The sequence below is a fragment of the Anthonomus grandis genome, chromosome 7, assembly GCF_022605725.1.
Source record: "Anthonomus grandis grandis chromosome 7, icAntGran1.3, whole genome shotgun sequence".
NCBI classification, from domain to species: domain Eukaryota; kingdom Metazoa; phylum Arthropoda; class Insecta; order Coleoptera; family Curculionidae; genus Anthonomus; species Anthonomus grandis.
In genome coordinates, this window is record NC_065552.1 from 26,818,767 (window position 1) to 26,836,753 (window position 17,987).

At 31.6% G+C, this 17,987-nt stretch overlaps 1 protein-coding gene across 1 annotated transcript; it reads left to right on the forward strand.

Moving 5' to 3' along the window:
• Positions 1-331: 331 nt before the first annotated feature.
• LOC126738642 (glycerate kinase) lies at positions 332-17,015 on the forward strand. Its single transcript, XM_050444065.1, has 7 exons — positions 332-586; positions 5,071-5,404; positions 14,811-14,951; positions 15,000-15,136; positions 15,268-15,522; positions 16,301-16,481; positions 16,603-17,015. The coding sequence occupies exons 1-7, from the start codon at positions 428-430 to the stop codon at positions 16,974-16,976; spliced, it is 1,581 nt and encodes a 526-aa protein (XP_050300022.1). The 5' UTR covers positions 332-427; the 3' UTR covers positions 16,977-17,015.
• Positions 17,016-17,987: the final 972 nt, after the last annotated feature.

The following is a 17,987-nucleotide window of genomic DNA, read 5'->3' on the forward strand; positions in this document are numbered from 1 at the left end:
AAACATTTTTTTACACTCATAAATAAAATTTGTAATAAGAGAAATATGCGAAGTAAAACAATAAGGTTCAACATCGAATGTGATCAGTCTAGGTAACATAAAAAAAATCAGAAATTCTATTCTTGTCTGAAAAAAAATATATGACATTTTTGAAATAGATAAACAGTAATTTATTTTGATTGCATTTCTCCGGTCATAATAAAAAAAGTAAGTAAATATCCAAAAAAATCGTTATCATATTTATTAATATATAATATGATAAACATCACTGATACTGATGTGCACCCATACTTAGAGGAAAAAATACTTATCAGGTATCAAAAAGTATAAAAACATACAATCGTAAATATACATTGCCTTATATTGACAAACTAGCAAAATACCTACTAAACTATACATCGAACTTATTATCAAATCATTACGTAACATGTTTAAAACAGCTGCTTTGACTTGTAAACAAGCGCGAGTTAAACTCGTTATTAACAAAACCATGTCGACACATTGTAGCGGCAGTTTGTCCAATTTAAGAAATTTATTTTTGAAAGCAGTTGAATCAGTTAAACCTAATGCTCTCATCCAAAATCATGTAAGTATTCATAAGGTAATAATTAGGATAGCATTAAACCAAATCATTTTAATTTCATGTTATTTTTCGTACCAAAATAATAATGATTTTTACTGAATAAGATTTGTACAGCTTGGCAAATATTGTGTATAATTAATAGGCAAATAAGTAGATAACGGAGTGCACGGTCATTAAGGAATTTTGATATTCCAAAGTTTACATCTCACAGTATTAACAGCTGATGATTAGGAGTGCCAACCGAATCATTTAGTTTGAAAATTCTTTTCTAAAGGTGGTTGTATACGTGACAGTAAGCTTGACAAGCGTGTATGATCAATATGTGGTATAAGAATGCTTGGGTAGTAGTGAATGATAATGTTACACTTACATTAGATAAAAGTAGGGCTGAAGACTTAAGGATTACCTCTAATATTTGTCCATAGGTATGGTAGATTTAACGAGCATACGTCATTGCTACCTGCATAGGCAATGTGTGACGATTTATACCCCTCTGAATCAATTAAATGCAATTTCTTGATGATTTTCACTTTAGAAGCTACTATTTGACTACCAATACCAATCTTCAAAAGGCTTTATGAATATATCAAGCCGTTGACTAAACTGAAACCAAAGCTCATTAACACTGCATTAGTAGGATAGAAAATAATTAAGAACAAAACATTAATAAAGAACCTCTGGATTAATGTCTTCTAATGATTCTGAGAAAAACTTTTAGACTCAGAACAAGCACATTCCTAGCTGCTGTCAGGATGGATATTAGAAACTGAAGATTTACACAGTTTATTAGAAGACAAAACGTGGATTGGGAATAAGTTTTGCCATATGTAGTCATTAGATATCTATTTCCAAGATACACGAGCAGATATAGATTTCAATTAAAAAAAAGCCTTGGATAGTAACAGGCCGTACAGAGTATGTAATAGTCCAAAGAAATATAAACCAGTGTAGTTTTTCAGGTGAAAATGGCTGCTATTTAAGTGTACAAAAAATAATATGCTACTGGGGAACGTAAGGGGCATGGTCATACAAATCTGCACCGACAGCCAGGCAAGATAGAAAGGTTAAAAAACTCGCCCAAAAAGGAGAAGAATCAAACGCATAACTACTAAGTGAGGTTGAAATACCATATCCAGCAGGTTGCTGTCATATGCAATATTATGAATAGAAAACAATGACAACTTTTAGGTGGATCACTAGGTAGCCTAAGTAAATCCTTAGGCCACATGATTAACATTACAAATATGCCGATCAGCAGTTACTAATTTACCTACTGGCTATAACGAATTGAAATGTTTTACACGTATCATGGAGTAATAACACATGTTGGTGGTGTTCTGATAAAAGAGAGAAGGAATCATCGAAATGAGAAATCCAGTTGTTTGGAATAAAGCAATTCAAGGTCATAAAAGAAAGATAGCGATGCAATGGTAAGAACTAAGTAAGTGAGTGATTCAGCTTTACACTATGTCTGCTAATAAATAAATAAAAAAAATACTTCTGGAATAGGAAACGCAAAAAGGAGGATGTCTAATTATGTAGATCTTTGCATAAACAGTATCATCTAATTTTTTGCGCTTATAAAGTAGCTTTTAAATAAGGAAAAGTCCTTCCATTCAAAACGAAAGAGCTGTTGTACGTGATAAGATGACGGCGTTATAACAGTAACACCTATATATTTTTGTAAATCCTTAAAGAGTCCAACTTAAAGATTTAATAGAGTGAGAGTATTGGTGGTTATGGTTCCCAGACAATTTATATTTTGAAGTCAACAGGTGCTTTACTGGGATATAAATTTAAGCACTCTGAAGGTGATTAATTATTTATTTGGAGGCAGAGATACAGGTTATGACCATCAATGCCATGATATCAAGGTTAGGAGTGAGAACTTTGTGATGTTCATAAAGGCTCTGGATCAGCCTATTATATGTAGTGATATACCTTGATTCTTTAGTGGTCAATGGTCAGGTGAGCTGGCAGACCTAGGTATTAAACTTTCCGATTCCAGACATGGCCTATAGAACTAATATTAGGAGCAGATATCGCTGATATTTTGTACACGGGAAACCATGATTCTTTGTCTTGTGGGCAGACCGCAGAGTGAATAGCATTCATTTTCCATTACGTGTAACCTTGGAGTATGTCATCTTGAAATATCTCTTAGAGAAGCTGTCAGTAGTAGTCCTTATTCACGAGACACTATTGGAAGATTACGATACAGCTTTTACGTGGACAATTATGTCACAAGTATGCCCGATGGTAAAACCTTAGCTAGTAAGAAGTTGAGGACACTGACGTTTAACGTGTGACCTGTCACGAACGACACAAACTAAATTTATTTTTTGTATAGACATTAATTTTAAGTCATCATTGGAATTTTAAAATCACGACTCGACACGATCACTCGATATGACTGATTTCAAATAACATTGTCAATTGTGAGTATAGCGGATTGCCTAGTTTTTGACGATTTGTAAACCACACTTGGGTATATCGTCTGACACAAACTAAATTTATTTTTTTTATTGACATTATTTTTAAATCATCATTGGAATTTTAAAATCACGACTCGACACGATCACTCATTATGACTGATTTCAAATAACATTGTCAATTGTGAGTATAGCGGATTGTCTAGTTTTTGACGATTTGTAAACTACACTTGGGTATATCGTCTGAGACAGACAGATATAGCTTTCTGCTTATTTAATACGTATATAATGTATCACCATACTTATTTAAAAGTATTTGGTTCACCGTTTCTCAAAACCGGATTATTGTGAATTATCTGTCTGTGTTTATTTTGTTTTTTATTTTTGCTATATAATTCCTTGCTAATTAGAAATCCTCACGAAATCATTTATATTTTGATTTTTATAGATGGTTGTACCTATTAATATGGAAACACTGTACATTTCAAGATTATCAGAGTAATAAAACAGATATATTAAAGTGTTCTATCATGTATCCCAAGTTAATTAAAACTTTGTCTCATTTTATGTGAGGATTACTTTCTTTCGCAAATTTTAACGAAATTTTTAAAGAAGTACAAAAAAAATCACAGATCTAACGCAACTATCTTAAATTCCTAACTAAATGTAACTTTTTATTTTGTATACAGGGTGTCTCCTTTTTCATAGGGACAGTATTGCTATCTCCTATACTATAAAAGATATAAAAACATCGTACATGTCCTTTTTTTCACTATCACTATACCGTACCATTTTACAACTTGTATTTATTTTGTTAATATTGAACTAGGAAATTGCTAAGGAAACAACCAAAGCTTTTAAACTAATTTAAGAAACTAACTTACGGCAAAACGTTAAAATATCAAAGTAATATTTTAATAACTTTGTTGTAATTAATACTAATAATTGTTGTTGTAGCTACGACATATTTTTGTTTTCATGGCCTACCTAAATAAGTCACAGCTGTAATAAATCTGACATTGTTATAAAGTTTGAACCATTCGGCAAGCACGGTTCCATTTTCATTAAAGGTGGCTCTCCATACAGCTTTGAAAATAGATTTTCGTTATCGAATATTAATATCGAACAAATCACATATCGTAATTTTTTTCCTAACCACATAAAAAAATATCAGCCGCAATTGATGTTAGTGAATAATATTAGCAGCTAACCCAACTGAACCCAAATCTGCCGTATTTTAATTTTGTAAATACTAATCAGGTCCGTATTAAAGAAAAAAGCTTGAAAACTGCTATTTTTATACCGAAACGTCGAGACAGACATTTAAGTTATACATTGTTGAAAAGGAAAATAAAAATTCTTTTTAAATATAAAATAAAAAATCTAGGTCCGTATTTAAAAAAAAAGTTGATTATGATATCTAAAAAACGAAACGTCGCATAAAAAATCTAAATACACTTTTTTCGTTTTTTTTATAGTATAGGAGATAGCAATACTGTCCCTATGAAAAAGGAGACACCCTATATGTAAACATAACCTCTCAAAAACTTTAATTGTTTTGTTTCCCGATAATTGGCATAAATGAAATTTGCCAGAGTGACCAACATCGAAAAAACACAATCACGCAAAATGGGGGCCACCTAGAAGTGGTCATTTACTTTTCATTGAATTGGCAGTCCAGGTATATTTAGTAAGTTCGAGGCTGCTACTAAACAATTGTGATGAACAAAAAAACAGTAAATATCTAGGTTATTAAAATTCCTAAATTTGGAAAAATTATTAATATCGCTATATAACTTTGTTCTTTTTAGCTTTAGGCTATTAATGTAAATACATTTTTTATTAGAAAAATTATTATCTTCTGATTTATGTAAAAATATATTGAAGATTCATTTTAACAAGCGTACATTTTCTTTAAAATGCTATGTTAATTTTTTTTATTATGTTAAATTTAAAAAAATCATAAATTAATAGTAGGTCTATAATCTAAGAATATAATAATAATTTATAATGAACTAAATATATACCTTATTAACCTATTATTCATTTTTTAAGATTAAACTGCTTGACACAAACCGCCTATCCATAAACAATCAAACTATTTCCCTTTCAAAGCCATGTTACGCTGTAGGATTCGGTAAGGCTGTGCTTGGCATGGCGATCGAACTGGAAAACACATTGGGAAACCAACTAGAGAGGGCGATAGTGACTGTACCTAAAGGAATATTTCAAACTTATCCGCAATATTTAGGAAGAAGCAAAAAAATTCAATTTATTGAGGGCGCTGCAGACAACATTCCTGATGTGGAAGCTTTGGAGGGAGCCAAAAGGATTGTGGAGTTATTGGAGGGCTTGAGCAAAGAAGATCTTGTTATAGTATTAATATCTGGTAGGAAAATTGAAATTAGTCGATGAGAAATTAATGAAAAATAACAAACGCTTAAATGAAACTAATTACAAAAAACTGTTACATGAGTCAAATATAAGAACCTCTTAAGATGAGTTATCTTCTCTAATAATAAAAGTAAAAATAATAAATATAACTTTTAATAAGAGAGGTTCAAAAAGAAACGTATAAATAGTGAAGTTGCAGCAATCATCTTCCAAGCTAACAATAGATCCAAAAATTAACACTAATAATAAAATGATTTAAATAAAAACATATTATGTACCGCCGAATATATTAAACTACAGAATATATCGAAAATATACAAAAATCTTGAAACTTGATATACTACAGCCCAAAATAAAATTGAGCTGACCCCAAACAAACTTTAGTTCAAAAGTTAATACTTTTCGAGACAAGATGACAAAGTTACAATTTTATTGTTTATTTTTCCTAATTACTTGAGAAGCATTTCAGATTTTTGGCATAAAACTCGGTATAGGAAGGTGTTCTAGTACAAAAAACAAAATTCTGTTACTTTTTATAACCAAACTTCTAAATACTCAGGTCTCTTCTACAGGTCTACTTGTTAAAAATGTCTGAACTTAATAATTGGGGACGATTTTATGGTTTGTTGATTGATACTCGATTTATATTAGAAAAAAATCTTGATTTATTTTCTTTATCGATTACAAACGATACTACTTTTGCGATATGCTGCATGAATCTTCCTCCTGGTCAAGCGGGCATAAACAGTGTTGCCAGCTCTTCCTCCTTTCACGACAACCACGTATATTTGATGTTTTAATTTATTGAGATCTAACAATAGTTTTCAGGTTAGTCGGTAAATTTTTGTGAATTATTTTTTTATATGTTTCTATATTCTGATTATGATTTTGCATTTTTGTTGGTAATTGTAAAAGGGTTGGATAATGATGTGTTATATGAGAGTGCATAATAATTGGGAGAAGTGAGTTCATTGTTATGTAATTGCTTTTTAAGGAAATGTGGTCTAGGCAACTTTTCTTATTGACATCTGCCCTGGTATATTGTTGATAATTGATTGAAATCCAGATATATTTAAAGTGTCCAAATAATCCTGAGTTATTGGATTTTAATTCTGAGAATTTTAATAATAATATATCCCAAGATTATTTTAGTGTCTACCTTACAGCATTGTGTTATATTATCACAAAATGTTATATATCACAAATACTACACTGATTTTTTGTTTTCTAATGTACTCTCGGTTCTAATAATTGTATTTTCTGCTAAACTATATTTTTGAAACTCAAAAATGAAGACCATGTTTTATATATATTATGACACCATCCCTGTGGTTAAACGATCCGCCACTGAAGAATTTTTTGTAGCCTTGTATGTCAAAGACATCCGAATTATACAGAGTGAGTATTTAAGATTAAGACGAAAATTTAAAGACGTATTTCTTGTGTCAAAATATTAATCTAAATCTATGTCAAAAATGCTTTCCTGCAAAAATATAGAGCATGGAAATTTTAATTTTATTTTCAATTTTTCTAAATAATTTGAAAGTAAACGAGGATAACCATATGAAAAAAGGCATAGAGAGGTTTTCTAAGGTGCTAAATTTAAATTTTTTATTAGTTACGTTACAAATAGAGGGCGCCATGTATTACATTTTGAGTTTTTAAATACAACAATGAAAACATCCATTTTAATTATTCAATTTAATTTGTATAAAATCAACAGTTTTGAAAAAAGGAAAAAGTGAATAAGATGACGTAAAACATAAGGTTATCGAAGTTGTTGAAAATATTTTAATGCAAGCACTTACTCTATGAACTCTTTCACGAATGCCTACTGTGTTTCGAATTGTTGCGCAACTTGCCACTATGCTATTTCTTAACTTTTTAACATTTTTCATTGGAGTAGTATAAATTAATTGTTTTAGGTGACCCCAGAGGAAAAGGTAATGAGTTTAAAACGAGAGATCGCGGAGGCCACGGTTGTGGACCTCTGCGGCTTATCCAGCGAATATTCTCTATCTAAATATTGAAGTGTGCTAGAGCACCATCGTCCATAAAATACATTTAATATCTCAGCTCAAAGGAGACTTCTTTTAATATTTCAGGCAGTTCCTTTTTGAGAACATGCCAGTAAACATCGTTCTAGCAAAAAAATGGACCAATTAAGTTATATTAAATGTTTCCCACCCATACATTAAATAAAAATTCTTGCTAGTGCCGACGTAATTTAATAATTCCATGCGGATTTTCGTATGCCCATATGTGATTATTGTGAAAATTTATAATTTGCATTTTTTGAGAAATTTTTCTTTATCTGTGAAAAATATTTTTGCCACGAACTGAGGATTTTCTTCTATTTCTTGTTGTAGCCATCGATAAAATGTGAGTCTTTAAGGAAAATCACCTGGTAAAACTGCTTGTATTAGTATATAAGAGTTCCTTCTTCACTATTCTGGAGACTGTCGATTGACTAATAATTAGTGTTGTAGCAATCTTTCTTGTAGTTATTGTAGGATCCCTCTCAATTTGGTTTAACACTGCCTCTTTCGCTTCTACAGTTGCAACTGTACGAGGTCGTTCATTGTTAGCAGCCAAACTGCTGTTTCCACCGAGTTGCTGATGGAGGCAAATAAATGCTTCCTGCTATGTGGAATAGCATCATTCGGGTTTATCTTTTTTCGTGAATACGCCATGCTTCGTAGGCATTGCCGTTTGCAATACCGTACACAAAATGCATATCACACATTTCTCTGTTACTGTAATTGATTTGAAATTACATCTTTAAAACTGTCAAGTATAGAAAAGTCACTGTGAACTTCTATACAGGTCAGGTCACCTACTAGTATTAAATAAACTATTATTTTATTTACTCGAAATGATTACAAAAATGTAACAATATTAAAAACGAAAAACTTGAAAGTATAGTGTATTTAAATGTTGACCAACAATCGACTTTTCTTTCTGAATTATTTCTGGCGTATGAGCAATGCATATATGATGCATTGCTCATACGCCAAAGAAAAACATGCAAAAGATATGTTTTTCTTTGACAACAAAAATTTGAAAGTTTTGACAGCTCCTATATTTTTTTAAAGTTTACATTATTTTTGTTTATTATTTTCGGCATTTTATAGGTATTTTTGAACATAGGTTTATAAAAAGATTTTTCAATATTTTGACCCAAGTAATAGAAAAAAACAAGAAACACCCTTCACATTGTCGTGCAATAATAATGACTCACCTTGTATAAAACTCACGTTTTATTAAACACAATTACATCAAGAAAGAATTAAATCTGGAGAACAAGACTTGTTATTTGTTATAATTTGTGTTGTAATTGTTATAATTGTGATGTTCATGAAAAGCTTTTCCTTGAAATAGTTTTATTTTAAATGAGAAACGGTTTATTCTTATGAAACTGCGTAAAATACTCCAAAAATTTTCTAGATATTTATATGTTTAGGCCCCTACAGTTACAGTTGGTGTATATACACCACTAACGAATGACTTTTTTAAATCGCAAAAGACTTCAAATGTAACATGAATTCAAGGCCAAAGATCCAGGAAATAGGGACTTGCAGGATATTTTTAGGCACTTTATTTGTCATGACCAGCTTTACATTAGTTACATATACAAGCGACCGACAATAAATCTATTGCCAATTGCCTACTGGCAAAACACTGTGTCGGTGTCGGCCTTTAATTTCGTATGTTAAATTTGGGTGGAACTTTAGTTACTGCAGGGGGAGTACGCGAAATGCTATTGTTTTCTGTTTAACTTGTGATAGATTTTTTAATTTAAGTTATTGTATGATTTTGCACCTAAGACTTTAGTTGGCCGACCGTGTATATTTGAATTGTCATATACTATACCTTAATAAAACATATTAAAATAAAATAGAAGAACAGTCAATTTAGGGTTGATTAGGTAGAAATAAGAAATAAGTCGGTAAAATGAATATCTAAGAAGATTACATAACAGAGATGTATTTATGTTAAAAAATAAAGGCTGAAATTTAGCTTTACGTATGGATTTTTAAAACTTGAACCTTAGACTTTATCTTTAATATGATTTTTAGAAAATATATATATGTTACGGGTAAAGTTAGAATAACGGCTAAACTTAGGTTTACCCGGATAAACTGCACAATACCCAGAAAACATGGGTAAAGTCCGAAATAATATTGAAGTTACACATATTTCGGATTTTACCCGGGTAAACCGCGTTCTATCCGCTTTTGCGTGGGTAAAGTTCGATGTAGGAATTATTATTGCATCATCTTTCACCACGTTCAGTTCAGTTCTGAAATAGTAACCGAAGAGAGTGGACGTGCGTGTTTAGCACAGCGTTTTTATATAGTTTTTAACGAGTTGATGTCTACGAAAAATGCAAATAGTTTTTATTTTAATAATGAACAATACCAAGAAATATTAGAATCAGTCAAGTTGGCAAAAAAACTCTAAAACTAAGACTACGCTACAATATCGGCGGTTAAAAAGATTTGACATATGTTCTGTTAGAGGCGTTGAAAAGCTTATTGCTCGTGTATCGTCAGGTAAATCTAGCATTAAATATTACGTTACAAACGACGAAATGTTTGACATTATGCATGATGCACATTTAGCTATAGGACATGGTGGTAAGCACCGTATGGAAAGCGAATATAAAAAAAAGTACAAGAATATAAATCAAGATGTTATTAAGTTATATCTGCGCTTGTGTGAAGGTTGCCAAAAGTAACTGAAATCTGCCAAAAAAGGACTTGTGGTTAAACCAATGGTTTTTTCGGAGACGAACAGCCATTGTCAAGTGGATCTAATTGACATGCAATCCCATCCGGATAGAGAATACAAATTTATTATGGTGTATCAGGACCACTTAACTAAGTTTGTGCAAATACGTCCATTAACGTCGAAAAGGGCTGAGGAAGTAGCTAAGAGCCTGGTAGACATATTTTGTATTTTCGGCGCCCCATCTATACTACAATCGGACAACGGCCGGGAGTTCGCCAATCATGTCATTAAAGAGTTATTTACGATGTGGAGTGGCCTTAAAATAGTCCATGGGAAACCACGTCACAGTCAGTCACAAGACAGCGTGGAAAGAGCAAATCAAGATATACAAAACATGCTTATGACGTGGATGGACGATGAAAACTGCACGCGATGGTCAGAAGGTCTAGGATTTGTTCAGTTAATGAAAAATAGGGCATACCATGATGGGATAAAACAAGCTCCTTATGCCGCCATGTTTGGGCATGATATTAAAGTCGGCCTATCCACATCAGCTTTTTCAAAAGAAGCTATTGAAAATCTACGAACCGAAGAAGAGCTTGAGAAAGTGGTAAGGGAATTTGGTTTAGGTGAACAGCCTCAACAAGAAATAAATATAAACCAGTCTATGAATAGTGACCCAGAACCAGACAATTTGCAAGAAGATATTACTGAAGGTGGCAATATAGAAAATGGTAACAATAATTATCGAGAAAACCCTAGTAATACAGAAACTTCAGAAAATCAGAGCAAGTGTGTAGAGTGTGACAATTTAAATACATCAGGGAATATAAGGTGTAAACTTTACTTGTACCAAAGGAATATACAGTCAAACAGACTAGACGTAAAAAGAAATTTAGAAAATCAAGCAAAGAAGACGAAAGCTTTATCTAATTCAAAGTTTCCCCCATGTTCTGTTGGAGATACAGTGAGAGTAAAAATTCCAGACGCTGATCGAGGAAGGGGTGATTTTAGAAACATTCTCATGACAGTTATCGAGAAAACTGACGATGATTTGTATAGGCTAGCGAACAAGAGAGAAACTATCGAAGAAATGTTTTCCAGGAACCTTATTAAGATGGAAAGTGTATCACCGGAAAAGAAAAATTTAAGACAAAATGCATGACCAATAAATGTAAATGTAAAGCTATTGGAAATCTTTGTAACTCGAAATGTCACAGCAACTTGTCTTGTTTGAACAAATAGAATATATTATCTTTTACTTTGTTAGGATACAGTTTTAGTGTAACCTTTGATTTGTAAAACCTGTTTTTTTAATTAAATAAATTTCGCCAAATATTTATGGCGTTATTTTTTAACATTAACTACGCCAAGGCGGATAGAACGCGGTTTACCCGGGTAAAGCCCGAAACGTGTACAATTTTATTAATATTTTGGACTTTACCCATGTTTTCTGGGTATTGTGCAGTTTATCCGGGTAAACCTAAATTTAACCGTTATTCTAACTTTACCCGTAACATATATATTCTGATATAATTATCAGGGTAAAAAAATATGTATTGCTTTATTTGCTGCCATTCCTTAGGAAAATTACTTGTGGTCTAAGACATGAATCAAGAACACTCTATGTAAAAAGGTAAATCCTTTAACACATTAGTATGTATCGATTTTACTTTTAAATTAAAAATTCATTTTTAACAATATTAATTAAGGTATATGGAGTCAAAAAGGTAAACCATTGAAATAAATATGAATTGAAACAAATATTAATTCTACAACTTTAAAAAAGCTCCCAAAGCTTATATTTTCGCCCTTGCCTTTAACAGTGACTTTAAGGCTAAATTGTCGTGTCGATTTTTTTTTAAATTTCTGTCCTTTTCCAGCCATCTTTTTTAACAATTACGACCCTTTTGCGGAGTGAACATTCCTTTATTGTTCCTAAAACCACTTGTTTATTCACATTAAATTGCTCTTTTATTATTTTTTTAACGTGAGTTTTCCATGAGTTATTACTAACTGTCTTGTCTATTATTTGAAAACAAATAATTAAATCAGTGCACTAAATATGCTGTATTATGGTAACTTCAGCAATGTCAACTACAAGATCTGAGTTTGCAGTTTTGTGTACTAGTTTTCATTATTTTTGTCTTTTTGTTTTTTGCGATGGCTTGATCTTGGTATGCTATTATTAGTGTCTCTGTTTATGTCTTTAGATTTGTATATGACTACTACGCCCACGTCTGAATTCAGTTTATTACGTCTTTTCTTTATTTATTTATTTACTAAGCAATCAACTTGCTTTCGCCCAATAATAGACTACAATTATTAATAAATGTACATATTAACAAAAATGTATGCATAAGGCACAGAGCAAATAACATATGAAGAAGTACCCATTTAATTTGCTAAACCGACTTCCAAAATATACAACAAAAAAAATAATATTAAAATAATAATACTAGTAACTACAACTTACTTTTAAGGCTTTTGCCCAAAATTTTTTTAAACCTATTTCAAATATATCTAGTTCTCTTAACTCATTATTAACCAACGAACATATTCTGTACAACAAGCTATTTGGCCAAATTAGTTGGTGGTCTGGGAACCCCGAAGGTGAAATAGTGCCTTGGGTAAGACGGAACACCACAGTTTAACTGATTAACAAGATAGGGACAATCTATTTGGTGCCAAATTAATTTATACAAAAATAGTGCTTCTGCCATTTTTCTTCTTTTTTCAAGTGTAATAGATTTAAACTCATTAATTAAAATAACGTGTAGTATATGGAAATAGTATACAGTATGTTTTTTTAAAAAAAAGGTACCTCAAAAAGTTTTTGTATTTTTAACAATGCCCAAAATAGACTCCATATAATAGACCAATATTCCAAATAACTTCTAATATGCATTATAAGAAATTCTTAAAGTTCTTTCATTTTGAAAACTATGAGAGTTTTGAACCACAAACTCCAGCATTTGATATGTCATTGAAGTAATAAATTCAATGTATCTTTTAATTTACAATTTGTTCAAGATCAAGAATCTTTCTTATCTGCTAATGTTCCGCCTTTTCTTACCTGCTGTGTCAAATATTGCTTAGTCTCCTTAACTTGCTTTGTTTCAGACTTGCTTGAGTTACTGTTTTTTCATCTTCGCTACTGTGGCAAGATCGTCGTTGATGTGGTTGTTCTGCAGCTGTGATCTGGACACCATAATAAGTATATATCTCGATATAATAACACCATTTTTTAAAATTGTTTCAATTTTGTACACGAACTTTATACGAGCCAATCCCCTACTTGCTTTTTTTCTGGAGATAAATATTCGATCAGTGTCGGCTCGCAGATAAAGTGCGCCATATATTTTGAGTAATTTTTTTGTTTCCTTGTGTAGTTTTCTTACTTCTGCTTGTACTAATCTAATCTAATGATGCCTACACTATACTGGATTACTGAGAAGGATGTTATTGCTGCTATCTTATTCTTAGTATTCAGTTCTATCTTAAGGATCTCTTTTGTTCTATACAAGTATTCTATTTTTATTTTGGTCTTCATTTGTTTGTGTTTATTTCATCATTTTTATCTATTTCAAGGTATTTATAAATCCCTGTTTGATATAAGGATAGGATCCTTATTGTATTGTCGGTCACAATATTTTCCTTGGCGTGTACTTCTACTTTTATAAATCAAGCCTTTGCATATTGGTCGATTCCAATATCCATACCATTATCACTTCATTCTTTTACTTGTGCAAAATGTTCGATCAGTTCTACAGCTGACTGTGCTGCCAATTTCATATCGTCTACGTATAGTGGGTAGCTTATTTTCTTTTTCTCTTATTTGCATTGGTGTCCTGCATTTGCTCTGTTCAGGATGGAGTTGAGGGGGAACAGTGCTACAAAAAAAAAACGATAGTAAGTGGAGACAAGGGAACTCAAGTCATAAGAAAAATATAAGATCGAGTTACCGCTGTGATTGCACGCTGAAATATATTCGATAGGTTGTGACACATATTTTGCTATAAGTACTTACGGCAGCCAACGTGTTAATAAGAATAACGACTGATATTTCCAAACAAGTTCTTTATCATAATATCGAAAATAACATGAAAATGTTCTTGTTATTTTATTTAAAATTCAATTCTCTATAACGCTCGTATTTCTTCCAAGACTAACATTTACAAACCCAAATCATTTCAAACACGTGCAATAAATTAACAAGAGTTGGTTTTGAGTAGTACACAAAAAACTAAAATTTTGGTCTTTGTCCATTGAAACATTTTTGTATCTGCTATAATCTAAAAATACAACCCATGCTGTTCCATTTATTTCTAGAGTGAATTAAATTTATTTAAAAAAAATCGCCATAAGCTCTAAATAACAATCACTTTTCTTATACAAGCTCACCCACTAAACAATAATTGTTTGTATTTAGTAAAATATAGCACTAAATTGGGTTGCTGCTCAATTGGGAGCACGGGCAAACAACAATTGTTTAAAAGTAAACAGAACAGGCACTCTCTCGCAATTGCGAATTAATGCGGTCCCGATACGAAACGTTTGTTTCATTATTGATCCCGGTCTTTGTTGATGATTTATAAATAATTACTGTTTGACTGAATAATTATATTAAAGCTCCTGGTTAAGCTCCCTAAATAAATCTTTTTTAGGTGGAGGATCTGCGCTACTTCCATTACCTAAACCTCCCATTACACTTGAAGAGAAACAAGCTGTTATTAAAGGATTAAGTAAAGGTGGCGCCACTATACAAGAGCTGAATACTGTTAGGAAAAATTTAAGTTTACTAAAAGGTAGTTTTTAATATTCTATACAAATTGATTTTTATAAATATTTTTCAGGTGGTGGTTTAGCAAAAGTTGCATACCCTTCCAGGATAGTTTCACTAATACTTAGTGACATTGTTAGAAATCCTATTGATTTGATTGCTAGTGGACCAACTGTTTATTCTAAGGAAAATCCTAAAGACGCTATAGAGGTTATTATATAAAAGTACTATAGAGAAATAAACGATCTAAATGAAGCGACAAATCATCCACCAGGAATATATATATAATAATTCCCTTCTTTGAAATCTTATTCTCCGATAACATAGATTTTAAATTTTAGATCCTCAAAAAATACAATCTTTATGGCTCCTCTTGCCCCATTTCAATTAAATCTGTCCTAAATGCAAAAATTCAATCGGCTTACAATAAAACCGGAAGCGAAGTCACGCCACAGCCGAAAAATACTCCATCAACTATTGAAACTGTCGAAAATCACGTACAAAATTTCGTTATCGGAAATAATAGAATCGCTACCGAGGTCCTTAAAGAGGCGGCCATAGAAATGGGATGGCAGTGTGTGATTGTATCACATGAGGTAGGTTTATTTCTTTGTACTGTAGTTGTAAAAAATTGTTTTATCATATTACATTGGATTAAATTTGGATTTAGAGTGGGAAATCAAAGAGGGCTGTTGTACATATAGGTTTGTCAGAGATCAAATGGAAAAGCTAATGAGGTGCTCTGGTCTGAGAGAATTAGTATTTTCCAAATGTTTAAGTATAGCTTATGTGAGAGCTGGGCACTCTTCAATGTCCTAGATTTCACATCTCTTAGGCAGTAGAAATTATTTGATGAGATAGACAGACATCCCAGATATATGTGCTTTAACCTGCCTCGTGCAAAATGCTTCGTTCCGTTTTCGAAGTATCTTTCTAATAAGTAGATTCTTTTGTAATGCAATTTATCTATTCGTAACACCTATTTATCTATACCGATTATAGGTTCAGGATCTACCGGTACTTTCGTAGATCTTACTGGCAAAGAAGTATACAGTTCTACGGAAATAAGCTGCTTATTAGGATTCATTTAAATCTACTAGGGAGCTTGCGAAATTTAGCTTGCTAATTCTCATCTCTGTTCCCTTACCCTTTCAACGCCTCGAAACTATCTGTGCAAGGCACAATGTTTTAAGCTCGGCATAAGATGCAGTGTATCGTATTCTACTGCTTCTATATCATTTTATGTCACTGGTCCGTACAAAGTGAACACATTGTCCTTAAAGAATTGGCAATATTATCATTTCTCACTTATAATGCGACGACTATAATAAAGCTTCTGGTTACGTAGCTTTATGCTAATTTTAATATTTTCAGGTAGAAGCTGATGTGAATTACTTAGCGCAAGTCTACGCTGAATTGGCTTACCAAATATTGAATGGCAGATTTACGAAAATTGAGGAATTACTTAAAGGACTTTCATTTGGCATTGAAGAAAATGCTGTTAATGAAGTTCTGAGATTGAGGGCATGTAATAAAATGCTTTTGGTATTTGCGGGTAAGACAAAGAAAATAACTTTTTGTTTTTATGTAGGTTTAGTTTACTTTAGAAGCCTTAGGACTTTTTAAACATATTAACGAAAAATATGCTAAAATACTGATGGACATTTTGTTTTAAGGTGAGCCTACTGTCTCCGTAAAAGGCACGGGAAAAGGAGGCCGAAATCAGCAATTGGCCCTTAATTTTTCATTACAACTAAATAAATTGTCCCATCTACACAATCCGAAAAATGCCGCAAATATTTCACTTCTCAGTGCTGGTACAGATGGAATAGATGGACCTACAGATGCTGCTGGTGCGATAGGATATTCTGGGCTAGTGGAAGATTCTTCTAGTGAAGAAGTACAACCAAATGAATCTTTGGAAAATAATGATTCATATAACTTTTTTACTCGTTTTTCTAATGGAGAGTTCTTGGTGAAAACTGGACATACTGGCACTAATGTAATGGATTTGCATTTGTTGTTAATTGAACATAAAACAATAGCGTGATTTTAAAAACAAATAAATATTTTTCAGATTTAATTATAACTTGTTAGTTATTAATTATAATTATTACTTATTTACATATCTATTACCTATGAGTAATTTTCTTACGGTGAGAAATAGTTAATTAGGAAGTCCGTGCGACACCCTAGCCTACGATACCCTAGCTTCTAATCTGTAAGATTTATTCCGATGTAGAATTTATACAAACTTTTTCTTTTAATGGAACTTTGTGATTCTTGATATTGTTCATTCTGTTTTTTTCTCTGGTACAAGTAGTCTAAAATAGTCATAAGAAGTCTATTGTTGGGCGCCAAACTATACCTCTTTAATATAATTGTTGAGCATTTTCAAAGTCAATATTAGACATTAGATGTTAAATAAATGAAATAAAAGTAGTTGGTAAATAATAATAATAATAATAATAATAATAATAATAATAATAATAATAATAATAATAATAATAATAATAATAATAATAATAATAGTAATAATAATAGTAATAATAATAATAATAATAATAATAATAATAATAATAATAATAATAATAATAATAATAATAATAATAATAATAACAATAATAAATAATAATAATCTAGAACATCAAATACGAAGATAATGGGAAATAAGAGAAGTGCGGACAATTACAATTAATGTGTTAACAACAGGAGTAATACTAAAGAATCAAAAACCTAAAATTGCTCAACCTTAAGCAAAGCATCTATAAGCTAAAGCAGAAGTCAACGCTATTATCTCCATATCGAATCGTTTAAAAGTTCATTGGAAATGCAGATAACGTCAACTAGTTTAAGAAATATATGATGTAATTTTAGTCTTAAGAATATCATTTGTTAATAAAGGTTAAGGAGTCCGATACCATGGAGATACCAGGGATAAATGATCCTCCCTTCTCTAGGGGAGGGATGCGATTGCCGCTTGAAATCTATAATAATAATAATATAACAATCCCAAAGTTCCTTTTTCAGACTCATAAATGTTTAGGGTTTTATCAAGATA

Coding starts and splice junctions, on each gene's coding strand:
- LOC126738642 (XM_050444065.1), top strand. CDS start 428: ATGTTTAAAACAGCTGCTTTGACTTGTAAACAAGCGCGAGTTAAACTC. Junction 5,405..14,810: donor TGTTATAGTATTAATATCTG/GTAGGAAAATTG, acceptor AATCTTTTTTAG/GTGGAGGATCTGCGCTACTT. Junction 16,482..16,602: donor AATGCTTTTGGTATTTGCGG/GTAAGACAAAGA, acceptor TTTTGTTTTAAG/GTGAGCCTACTGTCTCCGTA.